The sequence below is a fragment of the Eleutherodactylus coqui genome, chromosome 8 (genome assembly GCF_035609145.1).
Source record: "Eleutherodactylus coqui strain aEleCoq1 chromosome 8, aEleCoq1.hap1, whole genome shotgun sequence".
NCBI classification, from domain to species: Eukaryota; Metazoa; Chordata; class Amphibia; order Anura; family Eleutherodactylidae; genus Eleutherodactylus; species Eleutherodactylus coqui.
In genome coordinates, this window is record NC_089844.1 from 186,859,874 (window position 1) to 186,882,914 (window position 23,041).

Here is a 23,041-nt window from a genome sequence, read left to right on the forward strand (position 1 = left end):
GACCGGGCTCAGGACGCCCCCTACAGACTACCAGTAGAGAGGATTGTCTGACAAGCACCAGCAGCTCCAACTGTTTCATTGTCCTCTGTCCAGAGACAGGGGGCGCCATCGTTACACCAGTGTCTGTCGAAACCATTACATGTACTGATTGACACCGGCCCACCATCGCCACCATTTGCATGTGTGTCGTGAATGACCGAACTGTACTGCTACGGAGTGGAAAGAGGTTGTCTTCAGTGATAACTCCGGGTTAAGTTTGGGAGCTGATGATGGTCGTGTTTGTGTCTGGAGACCTCGGGCTGAATGCCTAAATCCTGCCTTTGCTGTGGAGCAGTACACTGCCCCCTGCTTGTGTGATGGTCTGGGGGATATCGCATAGGACAGTCGGTCACCCTTGTAGTGGTACGAGGGACAATGACAGCTCAGCGATATGTTCAGGACATCCTGCAGCCACATGTGTTCCTCTCATGGAGGCTTCCAGCAGGATAATACTTGTCCGCATACACAAGGGGGTCACAGGAATGCCCCCACAACATTGTCACACTTCCGTGGTGGCCCGGTCGTAAAATTTATTGTAAATAGAACATGTATGGGACCATCTAGGATGCCAACCTACAAGTTTGTACGATCTAGAGTCTCAGTTACAGTAAATGTGGAGCGATATGACGCACAATACCATACAGAATCTGTATGCCTAAATGCCCGACAATATCACATCTTGTCTCCAAGCTAGAGACGGTACAACAGGGTACTAGAGCCTCCATGCCCCTGTATCACATCTTGCATTCAAGCTACAGTTGGTATAACAGGGTATTAGAGCCTCCATGCCTGCCTGTATCACATCTTGTATCCAAGCTAGAGGTGGTACAACAGGGTGCTAGAGCCTCCATGTCAGTCTGTATCACATTTTGTATCCAAGCTATGGGCGATACAACAGGGTACTAGAGCCTCCATGCCCACCAGTATCACATCTTGGATCCAAGCTAGAGGCGATACAACAGGGTACTAGAGCCTCCATGCCTGCCCACATCACATCTTGTATCCAAGCTAGAGGTGGTACAACAGGGTACTAGAGCCTCCCTACAAGGGGTCAGTTCTGCACAATAAATGATCCATTTGCTCTGATATTGTAATCATTTATATCAGCGTTTCAATCACACAGAAAAAGTTTCATCCCTCCGACAACTTCTAGGGGAGGGATTGTTTTTTTTCAGGACTGACACCTTTCGAGCTTGAATAGGGTGCTTCATCAGATTCAACTGTCAAACTGAGAAGTAGTGAGACGATTGTTACTCCTGTATGGCCGGATTCAGAAAAGCGAAGACTTTTTATGATCCATAGTGGGATATGAATTTGATGCTGCTTTATTTAGTGGGATGTTTATTTTATTTTTATGGGGATAGATGTACTTTGCAGAGTTTTAGGCAAGTGTGGAAAAATGCAGCAGAGTAAGAACACTTTCAAAAGAAGCGTCAATAGTTTATTTTTATTAACAAAATGCAGAGGGAGTGAAAATTTTTTTTTAGATAAGATCAATATCTGGTGTGACCCTCCTCTACCTTCAGCATCAGTTCTTCTAGGCACAGAGTTTTTGAAGGAACTCGGCAGGCAGGTTGTTCCAGACATCTTGGAGAACTAAGTACAGATCTTCTGTGGATGTCGGCTCGCTCCAATCCTTCTGTCAGCAGTACCAGGCCTAGCCATTGCACTGAGAACAGAGCAGCATACATCCCGCAGAAATCAGCTCCGTGCAGCAGTGCTTCGGTCCAGTCCAGCTGATCCACAGAGGAGCAACAGACCCTGCAAATCTACTATTGATGAACCATCCAGGGGATAGGCCATTAATGGTTAACAACTAGACAACCCCTTTAAACCTGACCAAATTCATTTGCTGAAATTCAGCCCCTAACTTACAGGGAACCTCCACCATGCTCCACTGCTGGCTGCAAACTCTCGTTATAGTACCGCTCTCCCCAATGCTTCACTGCTGCCTGCAGACACTCATTATTGTACCTCTCTCCACCACGCTTCACTGTTGCCTGCAGACACTCATTATTGTAACGCTCTCCACCATGCTTCACTGCTGCTTGTAGATACTCATTATTGTACCGCTCTCCACCATGCTTCACTGCTGCTTGTAGATACTCATTATTGTACCTCTCCACCACGCTTCACTGCTGCCTGCAGACACTCATTATTGTACCTCTCTCCACCACGCTTCACTGCTGCCTGCAGGCACTCATTATTGTACCGCTCTCCATTATGCTTCACTGCTGCTTGTAGATACTCATTATTGTACCGCTCTCCACCATGCATCACTGCTACATGCAGACACTCATTATTGTACCGCTCTCCACAATGCTTCACTGCTGCATGCAGACACTCAATATTGTACCACACTCCACCATGCTTCACTGCCTTCTGAAGACACTCATTATTGTACCGCTCTCCACCATGCTTCAGTGCTGCCTGCAGACACTCATTATTGTACCGCTCTCCACCATGCTTCACTGCTGCTTGTAGATACTCATTATTGTACTTCTCCACCACGCTTCACTGCTGCCTGCAGACACTCATTATTGTACCTCTCTCCACCACGCTTCACTGCTGCCTGCAGGCACTCATTATTGTACCGCTCTCCATTATGCTTCACTGCTGCTTGTAGATACTCATTATTGTACCTCTCTCCACCATGCTTCACTGCTGCCTGCAGACACTCATTATTGTACTGCTCTCCACCATGCTTCACGCAGACACTCATTATTGTACCGCTCTCCACCATGCATCACTGCTACCTGCAGACACTCATTATTGTACCGCTCTCCACCATGCTTCACTGCTGCATGCAGACACTTAATATTGTACCACACTCTACCATGCTTCACTGCCTTCTGAAGACACTCATTATTGTACCTCTCTCCCCCATGCTTCACTGCTGCCTGCAGACACTCATAATTGTACCTCTCTCCACCACGCTTCACTGCTGCCTGCAGACACTCATTATTGTACCGCTCTCCACCATGCTTCACTGCTGCTTGTAGATACTCATTATTGTACCGCTCTCCACCATGCATCACTGCTACCTGCAGACACTCATTATTGTACCGCTCTCCACAATGCTTCACTGCTGCATGCAGACACTCAATATTGTACCACACTCCATCATGCTTCACTGCCTTCTGAAGACACTCATTATTGCACCTCTCTCCCCCATGCTTCACTGCTGCCTGCAGATACTCATTATTGTACCTCTCTCCACCACGCTTCACTGCTGCCTGCAGACACTCATTATTGTACCGCTCTCCACCATGCTACACTGCTGCTTGTAGATACTCATTATTGTACCTCTCTCCACCATGCTTCACTGCTGCTTGTAGATACTCATTATTGTACCGCTCTCCACCATGCTTCACTGCTGCTTGTAGATACTCATTATTGTACCGCTCTCCACCATGCTTCACGCAGACACTTATTATTGTACCGCTCTACACCATGCATCACTGCTAACTGCAGACACTCATTATTGTACCGCTCTCCACCATGCTTCACTGCTGCATGCAGACACTTAATATTGTACCACACTCCACCATGCTTCACTGCCTTCTGAAGACACTCATTATTGTACCGCTCTCCACCATGCTTCAGTGCCGTCTGAAGACACTCATTATTGTACCTCTCTCCCCCATGCTTCACTGCTGCCTGCAGACACTCATTATTGTACCTCTCTCCACCACGCTTCACTGCTGCCTGCAGACACTCATTATTGTACCGCTCTCCACCATGCTTCACTGCTGCTTGTAGATACTCATTATTGTACCTCTCGCCACCATGCTTCACTGCTGCCTGCAGACACTCATTATTGTACCTCTCTCCACCACGCTTCACTGCTGTCTGCAGACACTCATTATTGTACCACTCTCCACCATGCTTCACTGCTGCTTGTAGATACTCATTATTGTACCTCTCTCCACCATGCTTCACTGCTGCCTGCAGACACTCATTATTGTACCGCTCTCCACCATGCTTCACTGCTGCCTGCAGACACTCATTATTGTACCGCTCTCCACCATGCTACACTGCTGCTTGTAGATACTCATTATTGTACCTCTCTCCACCACGCTTCACTGCTGCCTGCAGAGACTCATTATTGTACCTCTCTCCACCACGCTTCACTGCTGCCTGCAGACACTCATTATTGTACCGCTCTCCACCACGCTTCACTGCTGCCTGCAGACACTCATTATTGTACCGCTCTCCACCATGCTTCACTGCTGCTTGTAGATACTCATTATTGTACCTCTCTCCACCATGCTTCACTGCTGCTTGTAGATACTCATTATTGTACCGCTCTCCACCATGCTTCACTGCTGCTTGTAGATACTCATTATTGTACCGCTCTCCACCACGCTTCACTGCTGCCTGCAGATACTCATTATTGTACCGCTCTCCACCACGCTTCACTGCTGCCTGCAGACACTCATTATTGTACCACTCTCCACCTTGCTACACTGCTGCTTGTAGATACTCATTATTGTACCTCTCTCCACCATGCTTCACTGCTGCCTGCAGACACTCATTATTGTACCGCTCTCCACCATGCTTCACTGCTGCCTGCAGACACTCATTATTGTACCGCTCTCCACCATGCTTCACTGCTGCTTGTAGATACTCATTATTGTACCGCTCTCCACCATGCATCACTGCTACCTGCAGACACTCATTATTGTACCTCTCTCCACCATGCTTCACTGCTGCCTGCAGACACTCATTATTGTACCGCTCTCCACCATGCTTCACTGCCTTCTGAAGACACTCATTATTGTACCTCTCTCCCCCATGCTTCACTGCTGCCTGCAGATACTCATTATTGTACCTCTCTCCACCACGCTTCACTGCTGCCTGCAGACACTCATTATTGTACCGCTCTCCACCATGCTACACTGCTGCTTGTAGATACTCATTATTGTACCTCTCTCCACCATGCTTCACTGCTGCTTGTAGATACTCATTATTGTACCGCTCTCCACCATGCTTCACTGCTGCTTGTAGATACTCATTATTGTACCGCTCTCCACCATGCTTCACGCAGACACTCATTATTGTACCGCTCTCCACCATGCATCACTGCTACCTTCAGACACTCATTATTGTACCGCTCTCCACCATGCTTCACTGCTGCATGCAGACACTTAATATTGTACCACACTCCACCATGCTTCACTGCCTTCTGAAGACACTCATTATTGTACCGCTCTCCACCATGCTTCAGTGCCGTCTGAAGACACTCATTATTGTACCTCTCTCCCCCATGCTTCACTGCTGCCTGCAGACACTCATTATTGTACCGCTCTCCACCATGCTTCACTGCTGCTTGTAGATACTCATTATTGTACCTCTCGCCACCATGCTTCACTGCTGCCTGCAGACACTCATTATTGTACCTCTCTCCACCACGCTTCACTGCTGTCTGCAGACACTCATTATTGTACCACTCTCCACCATGCTTCACTGCTGCTTGTAGATACTCATTATTGTACCTCTCTCCACCATGCTTCACTGCTGCCTGCAGACACTCATTATTGTACCGCTCTCCACCATGCTTCACTGCTGCCTGCAGACACTCATTATTGTACCGCTCTCCACCATGCTACACTACTGCTTGTAGATACTCATTATTGTACCTCTCTCCACCACGCTTCACTGCTGCCTGCAGAGACTCATTATTGTACCTCTCTCCACCACGCTTCACTGCTGCCTGCAGACACTCATTATTGTACCGCTCTCCACCACGCTTCACTGCTGCCTGCAGACACTCATTATTGTACCGCTCTCCACCATGCTACACAGCTGCTTGTAGATACTCATTATTGTACCTCTCTCCACCATGCTTCACTGCTGCCTGCAGACACTCATTATTGTACCTCTCTCCACCACGCTTCACTGCTGCCTGCAGATACTCATTATTGTACCGCTCTCCACCACGCTTCACTGCTGCCTGCAGACACTCATTATTGTACCACTCTCCACCTTGCTACACTGCTGCTTGTAGATACTCATTATTGTACCTCTCTCCACCATGCTTCACTGCTGCCTGCAGACACTCATTATTGTACCGCTCTCCACCATGCTTCACTGCTGCCTGCAGACACTCATTATTGTACCGCTCTCCACCATGCTACACTGCTGCTTGTAGATACTCATTATTGTACCTCTCTCCACCATGCTTCACTGCTGCTTGTAGATACTCATTATTGTACCGCTCTCCACCACGCTTCACTCCTTCCTGCAGACACTCATTATTGTACCGCTCTCCACCATGCTTCACTGCTGCTTGTAGATACTCATTATTGTACCTCTCTCCACCATGCTTCACTGCTGCCTGCAGACACTCATTATTGTACCGCTCTCCACCATGCTTCACGCAGACACTCATTATTGTACCGCTCTCCACCATGCATCACTGCTACCTGCAGACACTCATTATTGTACCGCTCTCCACCATGCTTCACTGCTGCATGCAGACACTTAATATTGTACCACACTCCACCATGCTTCACTGCCTTCTGAAGACACTCATTATTGTACCTCTCTCCCCCATGCTTCACTGCTGCCTGCAGACACTCATTATTGTACCTCTCTCCACCATGCTTCACTGCTGCCTGCAGACACTCATTATTGTACCGCTCTCCACCATGCTTCACTGCTGCTTGTAGATACTCATTATTGTACCTCTCGCCACCATGCTTCACTGCTGCCTGCAGACACTCATTATTGTACCTCTCTCCACCACGCTTCACTGCTGCCTGCAGACACTCATTATTGTACCACTCTCCACCATGCTTCACTGCTGCTTGTAGATACTCATTATTGTACCTCTCTCCACCATGCTTCACTGCTGCCTGCAGACACTCATTATTGTACCGCTCTCCACTATGCTTCACGCAGACACTCATTATTGTACCGCTCTCCACCATGCTTCACTGCTGCATGCAGACACTCATTATTGTACTACACTCCACCATGCTTCACTGCCTTCTAAAGACACTCATTATTGTACCGCTCTCTACCATGCTTCACTGCTGCATGTAGACACTCATTATTGTACCACACTCCACCATGCTTCACTGCCTTCTGAAGACACTCATTATTGTACCGCTCTCCACCATGCTTCAGTGCCATCTGAAGACACTCATTATCGTACCGCTCTCCACCATGCTTCACTGCTGCCTGCAGACACTCATTATTGTACCGCTCTCTAGCATGCTTCACTGCTGCATACAGGCACTCATTATTGTACCGCTCTCCACCATGCTTCACTGCTACCTGCAGACACTCATTATTGTACCGCTCCTCCACCATGCTTCACAGCTGCCTCCAGACACTCATTATTGTACCGCCCTCCACCATACTTTATGTATGTTTGTATGAACTATGTTAATTCAACAAAGTAATGCAAGATTTAATGTGCATATGGAAAGTGACAGGCCAAGCGCTGCTCTATGTGAAGCTTCACCTGTAGTGCCTCTCTGTCTTAGGCACTGACATTTTCTGCATTACAGTTGAATGTAACCAAGCGCCAGGTTCAGACAGGAAACACATAATTCCCCCTCCAATCTGTTTAACCCCTTCCCACTGTGGCCTTTTTTTGTTTACTTGTTTCCTTTTTTCCTCCCCACTTTCAAGCAATCCCAACTCTTCTTTCTCCAGTGACAGAGCTGCATGAGGGCTTGTTTTCAGCAGGACAGTTGTATTTTTCAGTGGTTCCATCTAACATTTCATACAATGTAATGGAAAACTTAAAAAAAATTATAAGTGGGAAGAAATGGAGAAAAAAAAATGCAGCTGTGCCATTCTTGGTGGGTGTTCGCATTTACAATGTGCACAAAGCACTTCTTTTTTCTGTGGGTCAGAATGATTATGGTAATTTTGGTAAGTAGTGTGGCTGAAAGCAAATCACCTACCTTTTAAAAAAAATTAGCTGTCCACCGCCATCTTTTGGCCCCATAGCTTTATCTTTTTTGATCGCGTTATGTGAGGGCTCATTTTTTGTGCGGTGACTCGTAGTTTTTAGTAATACCATCTTAGGGTTCATACGACTCTTGGATTGCTCTTCATTCAAATTATCCTTGGATACAGGATGGCGAGAAAAAAAGCAGCATTCTGGCATTGCGTATATTTTTTTCTGATGGTCTACACCATGAGGGATTGATATATTATCTGATTTAATATTTTCAAGCTTGTAGACAAAGCAAAAACATTTATTTTTCCAATTTAGGAGCCAGCTGTAAATGATATCTGGGGTCCCAGTGCTACAGCAGGATCGGAGAGAACACATCATAGTTGGATCTGGCATGTACAGAGTTAGACCTGTGTGATTGTATGATAGAGAGCTGATGACATTACAGAGGGAGCTCCCTCTCTCTAACAGTGGGCTCAAAGCAAGTGCTGACAAATAAACTAGGTAATACACTGCAGTACAGAAGTATTGCAGTGTATTATCTGTACTTCATAGTATCACAAGTTCAAGCTCCCTACAGGAATATAACATTTTTTTAACATTGAATAAAACAAAATAGATGTTTGGCATCATCACATCTATAACAACCCATACAATAAGCTCAACACTAAACACTATCCTTATCCTGCATGGCAAATGCTATAGAAAAAGCCAAAAAAGTGAAGCCAAAATGCTTTTATCGTTCATTTCGCCTCCTAAAAAGATGGAATGAAAGATCATAAAAGTCCTATGTTCCTCATAATGGTACCAGTAAAAACTATAGTTTGCCACGCAAGAAAAAAGATCTCACATGGCCATGACAACGGAAGAATAAAGAAGATATGGATTTTGAAAAGTGGAGATGAAAATCCTAAAAAAGCATTGCGTCCTTAAGTAACAAACCAGGCAGCATCCTTAAGGTTAAGCCATCATTTTTCAGACAGCCACGTAAGTCACGTCCATATTAATACTCACCCATCGTTCCACAGACAAAGCAGGTGTTTTTTAATTAACTCTAAAATGCCCTCAATCCAAAGCCAGAACGGAAAGTTCTTCTCGCTTAAATTCTCCTAAAGACAAAAGGATTTAATACCAGGGTGAGGCAAAAGTCTGGACACATCCATTTAACTGGTGTAACAAGAAAATTGACTTGCAATGTGTGAAAGTTGGGAGGGAGGCCCAGATCGGTACTGCAGGCAAAGCTCTCATTCACTTCAATAGGACTCAGCCTGCATTACCAACCTTGGCCTGTGCAATGTACAGAGCTGTCTGCTTCCTGCAAAATAGCTAGAAGTGGGACAAGCTCGTTAAGTTTAACATTTGGCCTTGGAAGCACTAATATGTCACATCAGAAAGGTAGTTAATAATAAGCAGCATAATACTATGTTCCGGTTTTAAAGCAACCCTTTAGTTTCAGGACAAAATTCTGTCCCACACCGGAGAGGGATATATTACCTGCAGTTCATCTCTGCGCTCCCTCTGATCCGCCAGTTAAGGTCGTATTTTCAGCTGTCCAAGATGGCTAATGCAATCTTCAGACTACCTAATCTTCGTATGCATTAATACTGTTTGGCTACTAATGCATTATACTTGCTCTCTGATTGGCCAGCACTGCTCATAAAATGAGAACTGGCCAATCAGAGAGCAGTATACAGTGCATATTATGTAGTTAGAAGGTCGCTGCAGCCATCAAGGATGGATGAAACTGAGACCCGAAACTGGCAGTTCAGAATCCAGACAGAGAAGAACAACTGGAGGTAATGACAACATTTTTGTATGCACCGTAAAAGCTCTTTCTCCTCTAGTTCATTGAGGGACACAGCTGAAGACCGCCAGTATAGCTACTGCCACTAGGAGGCGGACACTAAGCAGAAAGAGTTAGCTCTTTCTATTAGCTATACCCTCCTGCAAGCACCAGCAGGAGGAGCAACCGGGTAGGATATGAAAAAAGTAACAAAAAAAACAAACAAACAAAAAACAGTCAATATAAAGAAAATATGCCAAACTATCAAAACTGTAACTCAGAGTAGCACTGTGCGCAACTTTAAAGAGAAGACTTCAACAAGGAGGAATACATATGAAAATACTAAACAGACTGGGTAGGTGCTGTGTCCCCCAACGAACGAGACGAGAAAGAGATTTTATGGCAAGTACAACAATCTTGTTTTCTTGCCTAAATCATTGGGGGACACAGCTGAAGACCGTGGGACGTTCCAGGGTAGAATATAAGAGGACACATGCTGGTAGTTTATAGCCAGACTCTTCAACCAAGGGAGGCGCCCGCAGATGCAAAAGTATGCACCCAGTAAAACTTTGAATATGTGTGCAAGGAGGTCCATGTAGCGGCTTTACACACTTGAATAGCGGAATCACTGTTGCATACCACCCATGAGGCAATCACTGCCTGAGTAGAATGTACTATAACACAGAATGGCAGCACCCTGCCTTTGGCACAGTAGGCCTCTTCCACCAATGAACAAATCCTGCGAGAGATGACCACCTTGGAAACCACAAGATCACGTCTTGGGCCATCAGGAATCAGAAACAGAGAATCAGAGCGCCTGAAAGAAGCCACTTGAGAAAGTAGGCTCGCACTAGATCCAGTTTGTGAATAGCACATTCTCTGGGGCAGACTGAAGGCAGAACGATGTCCTCATTGAAGTGGCATGCCGACACTACCTTAGGTAGGAAAGAGCAGACAGGTCGCAGGACAATCTTATTCTGATGAAAGAAAGTGAATGGAGGCTTTGCCAACAAGGCTGAAGGCTCTGATACCCAGCTGGTGATGGAGACCACTACTAAGAAGACCACCTTCCAGGCTAAAAGGCGAGTTAGAACTTCAGTCAGTGGCTCGAAGGGATGAGACTGTAGTGCATCCCGTATGATATTAAGATCCCCCAGTGGTGCCAGAGAATGGTATCGAGGGGCAGCAACCCTCTGGAGAAAAGTACGAACGACTGATTTTGCGGCCAGAGGGCGTTGGAGAAGTATGGATATTGCAGATACTTGACACTTTAAGGAGCTAAGGCTCAAGCTCATATCCAGGCCCTTCTGTAGGATAGAAGGTGGGATAACAAAAAACGCATAGGATGGAAGTTGCCTTGCTCCCACCAGAGAAAGAAATTCTTCCAAAAAAGAGATGAGATTTTTTTCTAGTCTTCATCATGGATTCTGCAAATCCATGGGCTCTCAAGACCGCGGCTTCAACTGCCATGCCGTTAAACTAAGCATAAACAAAGAGGGAGGGGGAGAGGACTCCCTGTAAGAGAAGATCTTCTCAAAGGGGAAGATGCAACTGAGAATCAACGATATTCACATACCACACACAGCGGGGCCAATCTGGGGTGATGAGAATCACAGGGAGGTGTTCCATCTTGATTTTCTTGAGAAGTCATGGTATTAGTGGAAAAGGGGAAAAAACATATAGTAACTGGAAGTCTGTCCATGGAATTACTAGTGCATCCACTGCTTCAGCTTGGGGGTCCTGAAAACTTTAAACAAAGATTGGGAGCTTGCGATTCATTCTAGACGTCATGAGATGGACATCCAGTTGACCCCACTTTCAACAAAGTGCCCAAAAGACTTTGGGACATAGCTCTCATTCTCCTGGACTGACAGTCTCTCTGCTGAGGAAGCTAGCAATCCAGATGTCCACCACCTGGTATGTGGACTGCCGTGAAGGCTGCAAGGTGATTTTCGGCCTATATCAAAATTTTTTCTGCTTCTGCCATGACCTTCGTGCTGAGAGTTCTACCTTGATAATTTATGTTTGCAATGGCTATTGTATTGCCGGTTTGGACCAGAACTGGGAGACCTGTTAGCTAGAAAAATAGCAGAAGGGTCTTTTCAGCACACCAAAAAAGCCCTAAGGCTTGTAGGAATAGGGAGATATGGCAATAAGCCCAAAAATAGCGTAAGAGCAAACAGATGCACGCTTACCGAGGGATCCGGACTAGAAGATCCTAAGTAAATCCTGGAAAAATGTCAAGGAGAGCAGCATCCGATGGAGCATATCAAACAGAAATTCTGAAGTCCTCAAATAAACAATAAATAATGATGACTATTGGATTTTTTATCCGCTGAGGACTTCAGAATTTCTAGGAGACCTGTTAGCTGGGATGAGATGTGATGAAATGACAGGAGAACAGCCTGAAGTTCTAACACATTGCTCGGAAGTGTGGTCTCCTTGTGCTGTAAGAGTTCGCAGTGTATCCTCCCGACCAGCCAAAGAGGCATCTGTGGCGAGTTCCTGCCAACGGAGGGTGAGAAAGGAACATCCTAAATAGATCGGTGTGGAATCCAGCCACCAACTAAGGGAGTGTTGAAGTTGTAGAGGTATTCGAATCTTTTGATCAAGAGAATCCAAGGACTTGTCCCACTTTGATGGAATGATCCACTGAAGAGGCAGAGCGTGAAATTGGCCAAAAGTTGCCTTGAAGGAAGAAACCATCAGCCCCAGCACTCTCATTCAATGATGAATGGTCACAGGAATTTGCAGCGAGCATACCTGCTTTTGAAGAAGAAGTAGTTTCTTTGACGGCAGTAGTCCACGGGACCGAGCTGTGTCGAAGGACAGACCAATAAAGTCCAGAGGTTATGAGGGCAGACTTTGGTTGCTTGATGATCCATCTGAACCTGGACAGGATGTCCAGAGTGATGTGGAGACTCTCCAGGTTGGCTGACTGGGTCAGGACTTTTACCATGATGTCGTTGAGATAGGAAATGGCCACTATCCCCTTGGAGTGGAGGAGAGCCATCCTTGATGCCAGAACCTTTGTAAAGACTCGGGGGGCCATGGCCAGTCTAAATAGAAGATCAGGGAATGGATAGTGATTGGACAGGATGGTGAAGAAAACATTGATGCATTTCACAGATGGGGATATGGATGACAGAAACGCCTCTGGTTTTACGGATGCAATGACGAATCTCAGTGACTCAGTCCTGTAATGTCGGACTTTTTCACATACTGATTCAACTTTTTCAGGTTTAGAATGGGCCTGACGGTGCCACTTCTTGGGTACCACGACAAGATTGGAATAGAACCCCACAAAACATGGAGAAGGAGAAATCAGAACAATGATGCTTTGAGATGATAGGTTTTCCATTGTCTGAGGCATTGAAATGGACCCCAGAATCCTGGAGCTGAAGAAATGATCTGGAGGAGAAGCAGAAAACTGTGTGTAGCCTGAAGACACGACCTCCTGAACCCAGGCACCTGAGAAATGGGCGAGCCAAGTCTCCTTGAATAGGGAAAAAGTTGTCCCCGCACCTTGTATGAATGTGGGGCCGCCCTTTATGCAGAAGATTTAGTAGAGGTGGACTTTGATGGCTGTGGTTGGGGGTGCCAAGAGGGTCTGGGTTTAAGAGAGGGCCTTTGTTTTTGTTCCTGTGAGGTTTTCTTATTATCTGAGCTTTGTGAGTTGGAGCGCCGAAAGGAGCGAAATTGAGTCTATTCTTCTGCAGAACTGTCATGCATCTGGACCTTTTAGAGGAGGTATTTGCCTCCCAAGATTTAAGCCACGGGGAAGATAGGGGTTGTTGTTGAACCTGCAGTGGAGCCTCTGGGGGACAAATGTAACTGGGGAATTTTGGGGTTGTAGAGATCCCATATTTACCTCGCTATGGGGGCAAATACCGGTAGTTATTTCAGTCCAAAAACAAGGTTCTCTCCAGTCCCAGCAGTACACGCCCCTGTACTCGCCTGCCTTTAATGAGCATGGGAGTGCTCTGGAAATGGGGGGCACTGTTGCTGTCGGGTCATGTTCAAGCGACAGCTTGTACGGGCCTCCTTTTATTCTGAGGTTAGGGCAGGCAACAGAATGGTTAACGCTTTTCCGTTTGCCCTCCTTGTTGGAGTCCTGCCTCCCCGTATTCCCTGAATCCCGTGCTTCTGGAAGATCGGGGATAAAAACCTATCTATACCCCATGGTCTTCGGCTGTGTCCCCCAATGAACCAGACAAAAAATAACCCCCTTCCCCAATACAGAATTCTGTCCTGAAATCGGCTTACCATTCAATCGCGATGGCGCTGTGACGCTGCTGCGCTGGTCTAGTTCTACAAAAATGACCTGTAAAAGACATCTTCTAAGTAGTTTACAATGCTTCTACTTTACCTTGCAGAATCGGCTCCACGGGATGAAGTCCTCTGTGCTGCTCATGTTTGGACCTGCAAATCCAGGAGTACAAAAAAATAGTGCTGTAATTAATGTGTAGCATCACCACAGATGTAATAGTGCCCATACATGTAGCGGTGTATGGAGTGCAGCCAATAACTGTACAGAAACTACTGCGTGTTTGCCATAAGGCCAGGTAGGGGTGCAGCACATGGCTTTTATGTGCTAATGGCACCAAAAGGGGATTATGGTAATGATAGCCAATCAGTGAATTATACAATATATTAGCCCCCTTTTGACTTTGGGTGACTGATGTGTTGGTTAGCACTCATCAGTGTGGAAATACAGCAAAATTCAGTGCATTTTACCATAAACTACAGTGGGATAGAGGCAGACACTGCCACAAGGGGGCCCCGTTGCAAGAAGTGTTTCTGCTTGAACAAGCTTTCGATGGTCACAAAGCTAGACCAAGATACATCTATTACCCCACATTGGAACATTCTGCACAGAAGTTGCTCTCACATTGCACAGACCACTAAAGGGGTTGTCAAGTTGTATTCTATTCACAGAGGGTAGGCAGTTGAAGTCAAACTAGGTAGATTTAGAGCCCAATTCACAGACGTGACTTATATTAAAACTCAAATTTTTAATAAGATACGATTAAAAGACAAAAAAGGGCACAACACTGGCAAACATACAAAAACAAAAAACCAGGTGAGATGGACCACGAAACAGATAGTGGTACCCGTAACGACCTGGATTATGACACTCGATGAGTGTTTACGAACACTCCACTAGGACAGGAATCTTAGAGACCCCAACAGAGCACAAGTGGAAGTTAAACAGGCTCGTTTAATTGTGATAGTACCGGAGCCTGGATAGAGTTTTTTTGGAATCTCTAAACTCCACTTTGTCTCTGTAAAGAAGCGTATTAGACAGGTATCTATTCGCATCGAACGTGTGTCGTTAGGTGCAAATTAAGATTTATAGGTCCTATATGGACAAAATTTGGTGGGGTGTAATAGTGTAATCACCCAATACCAATATTTATAGAGCACCTGTATGTAAAGAAAAAATGCTTAGGGTCAGTAAGAACTCAATATATTGATTCCCTAGCCTACCATCAAGGCGACGGGTTACTCTCTCCACTATGCTCCTGCTGGGGCTCTTTTTTTCTTTTGCATGAGGGCATTAGCTACTACCTGAGGGGTTCCTAACCAACTAGCTCATCTCAAAATCCACCATTGGGATTTGAGACTTAGACCTTGCGGCAGCCTCTAGGCTCATTTTTTCTAACAAGAAGCACTACTCTCTTGCTTATCTCAAAATCCATCATTGGGATTTGAGACTTAGACATTGCGGCAGCCTCTAGGCTTATTTTGAAGCACTAGTTTTTCTCCTTTTGTCTTTTTTGACATTCAATTAAGACTGGGGTTAACAGACACATATTGCTGTCTCGCCTTCTAGTGCTTCACTTCTGCTAATATCAGGCCGCCTGACAACTTCTATAGCATGACTATCACGCTACAGTCCCTCTGACCTAGAAATAGCTCATTTCACCTCAGTTAGGAGCAGGAGCTATTGGCATTTTTGAGTCAGGATCCATCTCCTAAGACTCTTTAAATAGGTCACTCACTTTAAGTGACCTATTTTCCTTATTAGCGAAACTGAGAGTTTATCACTTATTTCAGTTGTTAATCCTTCATGATACTCCATGACGTGATACAATCTCATCTTCTAGTGATTATACACAAATTCGTTATCTATAGCTTGAGTACTACATCTCCTGATGATCCACAAAGACTATGTGGTGAAACGCGTAGAGTCTAAAGTACTATTTCCACGCATTTAACTGCTTAAAGCAGATACCATCATCGCATCATCAATTCTCAGCTCCTTTTAGCATATAGAGGAATAAAGTACAATCGCAGTTATATTTCCTCTTGATTATCTAGAGTCTTGTACTCAAATATCTGGAGAAAAGAAACACTACCAGTACAATATATTGAGTTCTAACTGACCCTAAGCATTTTTTCTTTACATACAGGTGCTCTATAAATATTGGTATTGGGTGATTACACTATTACACCCCACCAAATTTTGTCCATATAGGACCTATAAATCTTAATTTGCACCTAACGACACACGTTCGATGCGAATAGATACCTGTCTAATACGCTTCTTTACAGAGACAAAGTGGAGTTTAGAGATTCCAAAAAAACTCTATCCAGGCTCCGGTACTACCACAATTAAACGAGCCCGTTTAACTTCCACTTGTGCTCTGTTGGGGTCTCTAAGATTCCTGTCCTAGTGGAGTGTTCGTAAACACTCATCGAGTGTCATAATCCAGGTCGTTACGGGTACCACTATCTGTTTCGTGGTCCATCTCACCTGGTTTTTTGTTTTTGTATGTTTGCCAGTGTTGTGCCCTTTTTTGTCTTTTAATCGTATCTTATTAAAAATTTGAGTTTTAATATAAGTCACGTCTGTGAATCAAGTTGTATTCTATCAGTAAAATCCCCTTCCCCATGCTATAACTAACCAACATATTCTCACATCTCCCTGTTATGTCCTGCACCGCCACTCTAATTGACAGAACGTCACGGGCGCTGCAGCCAATGTCAGAGCTCAGTTACTGATTGCTGAGGCAGCCTGCAAGCCTGACGTCAGAGGGGAGACCCAAAGCAGGGGTGTGAAACACGGGGGTGGGTGGAGGTGAGTATATACCAGTTAGTCATGCTATAGCTGTACTGAAAAAATACAACTCTGACAACCTCTAACTCATTAAGGACCAAGGCAGTAAATATAAAGCGCTGGTCCTGGGCTTTAAACCTGCGATTATAAATATACGGTGCCAGTTTAAAGCTTCTGCAGTTTAGCAGTAGCAGATGGAGCGCTCAGATGTCAGAGACCGTCAAGAACCCGGAGGAGAGGACAGAAGTGGCTTACAATCACTTCTGTCTTCTCTGTTCCAACCTACATGGTACTCAATGAGCAATTCATAGTGAATAGAGGAAGTGCCGGTCTCAGGTGGACCTGACAATCACATGATCGCCGGTGATCGCCATTATGGCAATGCAGTTGGGTGTTCGCACACCCAACTCAGCTTTGTCAGTGACTAATGTCAACTTAGGGTTTTTCCCCTGTAACTGGGGCTCTTAGGCCTACTGCCCACGAATGGATTCTGCAGCGTGAAAGAAATTGCATTCTAATTGCAGCAGAAAAACCAGTGTAGTCAATGGAAGCCGTCCGTCACGCGATACTTCTGCTGGACTGCGCATGACGCGCCGGACGGGACTTGCGCGGCGGATATGGAGGGGTGAGTATGGGGTCTTTGTGGGGCGCAGTGTTGGACTCCACTGTGATATTCCACTGGAAGAGTCCGCCATGGCTGTGGACATGAGGCCTTATAGATCTTATAGGGTCTTATCATGGGGCACATATGGTTTTTAAAAAAAATTATTTTGCATATTTCTTTGCAGAGGAAAGATTATTTTAGTAGCCCAAGAAAAAAAGAAAAGAGGGTCATAAAAAAACCACAAGCATAAAGTAGCTTAGAATCGTCTGCTCCTTTAGGACTGAAAGACTCTGTCATTGCAGATTGCCTATCAAACCGTGCCTGTCAGATCGTGGTATAGTGTAATACCATAGCATTACATCATACTGCAGGAGTGACCCAAGCATCGCATGTTGTGGTCCCCCAGGGGGACTAAAATAAATGAAAAAATGAGTTTAAAAAAATGTTATTCTTAAAAAAAAAAAGTTTAGCAGTCGTATCCTTGCTACATGGATTAAATAAAGGAAATATCGTATTTTAAGGGTATGCCTTGAGAATTTTATGCACCCTTAATGCTGCTCTATATGGTTGTTGAAGTGGACATTTGATGGATGGCTGGTCAACATTTTTGGTGAGCATGCATCATTGTCTCCCTCCCTGTGTTAAGGGGTTACGTGGAGATGCGGCAGAAAATCATTAAAACAAATTAAATATCTTTGCAAAAAAATAAAAGTAGTAAAGCAAAAACAAAAAAACCCACAACTGTACAAATTTGGTATTGCAGTACTCGCAATGACCCGCAGAATAAAAGTTATCAGGACATTTTTGTTTTGGAACTTTTTAGCAGAACATTTTCTTGCTTATAGTCAAAGAATACAGCGATGTATTCCACCGACTTGTTCTAGATTTCATTCTGTATTCAGTATCATTTAGATATATAAATAGTACCCATACTTTTTACCTGGAGGAGGTGGGGGTGATTTCAGCGTGATGGGTGATGTTAAACTAATCTACTTAATTAACCCCTTAAGGACCAGGCTGTTTTGTACCTTAAGGACCAACCGCTTTTTAGGGATTTTACCCATGTGGTGGTTTTACAGACCTTTTTTTTTGCAGCTACCAAAATTATTTTTGCTGCGTTTGCGTGACATATAGGGCGATTTTTTAATATCTTTTTCACTGACTTTTTTTAGGTTTTCTAGTTTTAGTTTTATTGGGGTAAAAAGCTAAAAAAAATTATTTTAACATATAATTATTTTTTTAAATTGCGTATATTTATGTTAACATAAAGTATGGGAACGGGTTCCTCATTTTGCTTTGGAGGTTTTGATATATAATATGTATGCTTTCAGATTACAGGCCGCATACGGCGCAGTTTTGGTTGGCGTTGGCTTTTTTTCTTTTTTATGTACCATATATAGTCGAGTATAAGCCTAGTTTTTCAGCAAATTTTTTTATGCTGAAAAAGCCCCCCTCGGCTTATACTCGAGTGAGGTAAAAAAAAAAAAACGAACAACAGAAAAACCCGCAATACTCACCTCCCAGTCGGCGTCTTGCGTTTTTTCTTTACCTAGTATACACTCGAGTATAGCTAGGCTTATACTCGAGTCAATAAGTTTTACCATTTTTTGTGGTAACTTATTAACTTGGCTTATACTCAGGTCGGCTAATACTCGAGTATATACAGTACATATTGTTATTTTATTCTGTAATTTTTTTTACTTATTTATGCAACTATTTTTTTTACCATCTATGTCCCCCATGACGTCATATAAGTACCCTGGGGGGCATTCACATGTTTTTTAATTTGACACTTTCCTACTATAGCTGGGGCATCCATAGAAGCCCCATTTACAGGCAAAGCATCCCCTGTTGTTACATTAGTCACTGGTAGAGCTGATCTGGGTCTCTTAGGACCCTGTAGCTCTGCTGTGTCAAGGAATCCCGGCGGTTACTTGACTGCTGACTTGCGTAGTGGAAGAAACACTTTCACTTTTATTCTTCAGTACATATCGCTCGTTGAGTGCTGTGTATTAGGGAAAGGAGAAGGCAGAAGGGGCTAAAAACCGCTTCTCCCTTCTCCTTCAGGTTCTCAGCTGTGACTAACATCTGACAACCCAACCTGCTCCTGCTTGATTGCAGAACAGGGGCTTAAATCCCTGCCGTATTTTTGCTATTGTCAGGGATTAAAGCCCAGGATCAAGCGTCAAATATTTACCACGGTTGGTCCTTAAGGGGTTAAAGTGTTTTGCCTCCTTACTTGAAATCATTGCTGAACTTCCTTGCCAAGAGCTTCTGCCAGCTTAACATGTTGCTGTTCCTATGTGAAATCTGTACACCACTTCTAAGAAGAAATGTGATATATTTTATACGGAGACCCCCCCCCCCTCCAACCAAATAAAAAAAGGAAAGAAGTTTTTTGCTTTGAGTATATTTTTGCATGAAAAAAGGCCAAAAATGTATAAAAATTAAGATTTATCATGGAAAGATTCAACTTTTTTGGAATAAAAAAAAGTGCTCTTCTGCATGACGATTCCATCAGAATCCACTTCTCTTACCTAACAGTTTCTCTTCAAGCATAGTTAGCTGCTCTGCATGAAGTCCCCTCTTAGTTACAGAAGAAAACTGGCAGGTCAGCACCTCAGAGAGCTGCGCCCATCTCGCAGCCGGCGGGTTGAGGAAAAAGGATAAATTCTGAAAAGAGAAGAAAGGACTTGATTATCGGATACAGAAACGGCAAAAATTGGCAAGAGACAGTAAGATTACAGCTTACACTCTGCTCACAGTACAAGAAGGGGCGCTGTTCAACTCGTAATATAGCAGCACATGCCATCCGTGGTGCGCCATGTTACACGTGTGCTGTGGTGGCCTACCGGACCGGAAGTCACTGCAGGCTGCGCTTTCTTATACAGTGCTTTATGAATTCGTGTGTAAGGGGGTGCGCCGGCATCACACCTGTATATTCTATTGTTCTAATAAACCCAGCTGTATGACGGTAAACTGGTGGTCCCAGACGTGCTGACAGCTTCCCTTTAGGGTGCTTTCAGACGAGCGTGTGCGTACATAAGTGCGCACAAAACCACACATCTATGAGAACCATCGGTTCCCTATGGTGTGTTCACATGTCTGTGTTTTACAGGCGTGTAAACGCGCACACCTGTAAAACATATGAAATGCATGCACCATCGGTGGTGCATGTCAATATTCCCCACAGTGTTCAGTGACAAGGGGACTCCCCGCGGGGATTAAAGAATCCCCTGCCACAGCTGTCACAGGGTCCTAGTAGACCCAGATCATCTCTACAGTGACTATTGTCACTACAGGGGGATATTTTCCCCCGTAACTGGGGCTCCTATCAATTCAATGAAGCGCTACCTGTGATTCGCTGAGTGATCAGCCAATCAGATACAGCCCTTTCAGCAGGCGGGGATTTTGAATCCTCGCCTACTGAAACAGATTCAGAGCAGTGCAGGGAGAAGACAGGCTGGACGCCCCTGAGTCCCGGCAGCTGAGCAGAGGGGAGTATATATTTGTTTACTTTTAACCCATTGTATGGATGATTTTCAAGGAAGGGCTTATTTTCCCGAAAATCCCTGCAGAGCTTGATGACAGCCCATTGCTTTCAATGCGACTGCATTAGCGCCAGTCCTATTGAAAGCAACAGAAGAACATCGCGATCTTCGGCCACAGCAGTCACAGGGGATTCTTTACTCCCAGCGGGAAGTCGCATTGTCACTGAACACTGTGACAGTGCTGTTACAGTGTTAAGTGACAAGGGGACTCCCCGCGGGGAATATTTACATGGCAGCAGTGGAGAGGGGAGTATATATATTTTTTTTTTACAGAAACCAGGGATGATTTTCAGGGAAGGGCTTATATTTCAAGCCCTTCCAAAATCACTGCAGGGGTTGCCAGCATCTTATTATGTTCAATAAAGATGTCGGCAGCAGCCGCGGCCCCATTGAAAGCAATGCTGCACGGACCTGCATTCATGCGTGTTTGTGCACGTACGTGGGTGCGCTGCTTTGTGCGCACCTATGTATAGCACACGTACACACTTGTGTGAATGCACCCTTAACGTGTATTATGCCGCCTGCAGACGGGCGGAAATTCCGCAGCGGGATTCCCCGCAGAATTCCCGCCCCTGGACGCCTGCATAGGATTGCATTACAGCACGTAATCCTATGCAGACAGCCGCGGTTTCTCGCGCGGCAAACAAATTGCGGCATGCTCTATTTCTGTGCGGGTCTCGCAGAGCCCCGCACAGAAACGTCACTCCCCGGCCGCCAGCTCCACTCTGCGCATGCGCCAGCTGCCCGGCAGCCGGCACATAAAAGAGCCGGAGCTGCGAGAGCAGGTGAGTCCGCAGTGCTCTCTGCAGGGGGCTCGGGTCAAGTCCCGCTGCAAAAATTCTCGCAGCCGGATCTGACCCGGTCGTCTGCAGGCGGCCTTAGAAGACTTTTTCCATACAATTCAGATCATCAGTATATATTAAGGAATTGCTGAGCATCTAATTCCATTATGTAAAAAAGGTTTTTTGTAAAAAAACATTATTTTAACTTGTTCGACAAATAAACAAACAAAAAAAAAAATCAAGAATCCAGAAAATTTGGAGAAAAGACTTGAATTTTAGGCGAGTCATAGATTTACCTTGGTTTCCGAAGTGAGCATATTATACCATAAGATAGAAGCCCATCCACTGGGAAGCTGACTGACGTTGGAGATGACCACGATGGGAAGGGAAGCTGTCTGGTGGGAACACGAAACAAAAACATGTTGTAACTAACTGATCTGCGGTCTATTGATTTGTTAACCCACCAAAAGTCACACTAACATTGGGGAAACCCTTCCCGAAAATGTCACTTATTGCAGACCTTGAATTTATGTCTCAAGAAACAGTATTTCACTGAGAACTCCGGTTGCCTTTTTAACCACTTAATGACATAACTCCTGTATATACTGGAGTATTAGCCGACCCGATCATAAGCCGAGTCAATGAGTTTCACCACAAAAAACTGGTAAAACGAATTGATTCGAGTATAAGCCGAGCTATACTCCGGTATATACTGCCACACGTAAGCTGCTTTAGAATTCTCCCCGCTGTCATCTGCTTGGCTTTCAAATCCCCCGCGGTCAGCGCTGTGTAAGCAAGCGCTGTGATTGAATCAAGCCCCGGCCAATCACAGCTGACACTTGATCATTCACAGCCAATCACAGCCTGACAGCGGGGAATGACAGAGCCCAGCAGAGAGGACAGTGGGGAATGACAGTGGGGAGAATTTAAGCAGCTTGCCGCCCCGTCACCGGGAACACAGAAATTGAGGCAGCTTTACGCACCGCCACCGGGGACAAAGACGCCGGCTGGGAGCCGAGTATGTCTTTTTTAACCCTTCCCTGACTCAAGTATAAGCCGAAGGGGGCTTTTTCAGCACAAGAAACCGTCTACCATAAGACCAGCACAGGTTTCATTTCTCAGGCGGCTGAGGTGAAATGAAGGCGGTGCGGTGATTGGCTGCTCTGGGCAACAAGGACGACTTACCGCTAGACAGTTTTGCTCAATGAGGCTCAAAGAGTTATATTCCCCTTGGCGACAACTACGGCAAAATACGAGAGAAAATGGCTGCCAACGGAGACAGGAGGGCATTGTGCGTCCTT

At 45.2% G+C, this 23,041-nt stretch overlaps 1 protein-coding gene across 3 annotated transcripts in view; it reads right to left on the reverse strand.

The window, feature by feature from the left end:
- LOC136577272 (signal transducer and activator of transcription 1-alpha/beta-like) overlaps positions 1-23,041 on the reverse strand; it is a 145,065-nt gene that overhangs the window by 25,075 nt on the left and 96,949 nt on the right. For all 3 annotated transcript variants that reach the window (XM_066577117.1, XM_066577119.1, XM_066577118.1), the window contains 4 exons: positions 22,037-22,135; positions 19,945-20,080; positions 14,110-14,162; positions 8,972-9,066 (listed from right to left, as the gene is read on the reverse strand). In XM_066577117.1, coding sequence (XP_066433214.1) covers positions 8,972-9,066; positions 14,110-14,162; positions 19,945-20,080; positions 22,037-22,135 — 383 coding nt within the window. The remainder of the gene's footprint in view (positions 1-8,971; positions 9,067-14,109; positions 14,163-19,944; positions 20,081-22,036; positions 22,136-23,041) is intronic.